This window comes from Zea mays, chromosome 1 (assembly GCF_902167145.1).
Source record: "Zea mays cultivar B73 chromosome 1, Zm-B73-REFERENCE-NAM-5.0, whole genome shotgun sequence".
Classification (NCBI taxonomy): domain Eukaryota; kingdom Viridiplantae; phylum Streptophyta; class Magnoliopsida; order Poales; family Poaceae; genus Zea; species Zea mays.
Window position 1 is genome coordinate 1,706,329 of NC_050096.1, and position 2,501 is coordinate 1,708,829.

At 54.7% G+C, this 2,501-nt stretch overlaps 1 protein-coding gene across 1 annotated transcript; it reads left to right on the top strand.

The window, feature by feature from the left end:
* Nucleotides 1-253: 253 nt before the first annotated feature.
* LOC541908 (expansin-B7) lies at nt 254-1,666 on the top strand. Its single transcript, NM_001305813.1, has one exon. The coding sequence runs from the start codon at nt 398-400 to the stop codon at nt 1,352-1,354; it is 957 nt and encodes a 318-aa protein (NP_001292742.1). The 5' UTR covers nt 254-397; the 3' UTR covers nt 1,355-1,666.
* Nucleotides 1,667-2,501: the final 835 nt, after the last annotated feature.

The following is a 2,501-nucleotide window of genomic DNA, read 5'->3' on the forward strand; positions in this document are numbered from 1 at the left end:
CAGGCAGATGAATCCATGGACATGATCGATCACAGGTAGAAGTAGCAGCAGTACGTAGGGTGGCTCGTGAACCTCCCAGCAGGCCACGGGGCCAGCAGCCTGATGCGGGCGTCGCTCCCTTCCACCCGCATGTGAGCAGCGGCGGGGCCCGCCGGCGGCCGGCGATGGAGGATCGATGGCCTCCGGTTCGGTCTGCGTTTATTTGCGTGCGTAGGTTGCAACTAACGGCCGGCCGCGGCCATATATATGCAATCAATTTCCCGTGACCCGTGTCCGTTTGCCTTAGCTTTCATTTCATATATATATATATATATATATACATGTCAGTCTCTCCCCCTGCAGCCTTCACCTTCCACTTCAGCTTCATTCCACTTCCACTTGGATCGATCGATCGCATATGGCGGTACTGTGGTGGTGGTCATCGTCCTGCTTGTCCTCCCGCGCCGTCGCTGCTGCGCTGCTTTGCCTGCTGGTGGCTCACGGCAGCGATGGAACCAGGCACAACAGCAACAATGGCGGTGGTAGTGGTAGTTCCAGCAGCAGCAAGAGCCACAAGCAAGGCGGAGGGGGACGAGCCCATGCCGCGCCGACGACACCGTCTCCGTATCCGTCTCCGTCTCCGGCGGCTGGCAACAACAGCAGCAGCGACGACGGGTGGCTGAACGCCCGTGCGACATGGTACGGTGCCCCGAACGGTGCTGGTCCGGACGACAACGGCGGCGCGTGCGGCTTCAAGGGCGTGAACATGCCACCTTTCTCGGCGATGACGTCGTGCGGCAACGAGCCAATCTTCAAGGACGGCAAAGGATGCGGGTCCTGCTACCAGATCCGGTGCAAGGCCCACCCTGCGTGCTCCGGCGTGGCGGAGACGGTGATCATCACGGACATGAACTACTACCCGGTGGCCCCCTACCACTTCGACCTGAGCGGCACTGCCTTCGGGGCCATGGCAAAAGACGAGCACAACGACGAGCTAAGGCACGCAGGAATCATCGACATCCAGTTCAAGAGGGTTCCCTGCCAGTACCCTGGTCTGACGGTGACCTTCCACATCGAGCGTGGCTCCAACCCCAACTACCTGGCGGTGCTGGTGGAGTACGAGAACGGCGACGGCGACGTGGTGCAGGTGGACCTGATGGAGTCCAGCCCCGACGACGGCGAGCCCACCGGCGTCTGGGAGCCCATGCGCGAGTCCTGGGGCTCCATATGGAGGATGGACACCCGCCGGCCGCTGCAGGGGCCCTTCTCGCTGCGCGTCACCAACGAGTCCGGCAAGACGCTGGTGGCGGACCAGGTCATTCCGGCAGACTGGCAGCCCGACAACGTCTACAGCTCCATCGTCCAGTTCGAGTAGCAGTATATGCCATGCGTCGTACATATAGATATATATACACTACACACACAACGCGGTGTCAGCAGTAATTTAAGCAAGTATATGCATCATCATTAATTCCATGGACGGATCGGATCGATGATATATATGTACGTAAAGATAGACAGGCATAAGACGACGTCTCTACCTAGCTAGCTATAGCTGCTGAATACATACATATACTTGTCGATCGAGACGTCGCTTGTGACGTCCGTCCAGTGCATTATGAATCATCTTCGATCGATCTGTTGTTGGATTATACATGCTATATATTCGTGATAAAGCTTTACCCAACTATTAATGACCTAACGATCTTCAGTAATTAGCGATAATGATATTCAGTCACCATCATCATCATCGATGGTTCCAAGGCCACACATTACATTCTCTAGCTAGCTAGTTAGCGCGCGCATGCATGGACATGGACACGGACAGCATGCATCCATCGCTTTTCTCCTTTGTCACCTTCACTTGAGCGGCCCGTGCGTGCAGTGCTGGCGCTTTCTTTGGTCTTTTGCGTTGGCCCTCTGCATGCTTTCCTTGGATTTGCATGTCCTCCTCTGTATCTTTGCTTTATTCGCACCACTCACGGGGTTTTTGTTTTAATTCGCATGCATGCCCCGCCGCCTCTCTCGCATCGCATGCCAGCCGGCTGCCCGCATGCTACTATGCCCTAGTACGGTAGTACCCATCCCTCTGGCTACCCCCACCTAGAGCTCAAAAGTTGGGCCGGCCTTGATCATGGTTTAGGCTACCTTTTTTCAACCAGCACGATACAAAATAATTTTAGACAGGTTCGTGTCATACCTAGATACTAAAAGTTTGGCTCGGGTCCGGCCAAAATACGACGGGAAGATGATCGTGCCATGCCGGCCCGACTCAATCGAGGCTATCTTTTAAAGACCAACACGTCACAAAATAATTTTGGATTGGATCGTGACGTGCTTAGATACTAAAAGTTAGATCCGACCTACTGCGAAGTACGGGGGCCGATGATCGTGTTACCGTACGAACAAAAAACATTTATATATATATATATAGGGCAGGTATAACGGGAGCCCTGGGCTTTCAATAGTTAAAAGAAGCCCAGGTTGATCATCCCTGCAACCTGGTTCAACCCAGCGCACCG

Excerpts from the sequence above, each read along its gene's own strand:
- LOC541908 (NM_001305813.1), top strand. The coding sequence starts at position 398 with ATGGCGGTACTGTGGTGGTGGTCATCGTCCTGCTTGTCCTCCCGCGCC.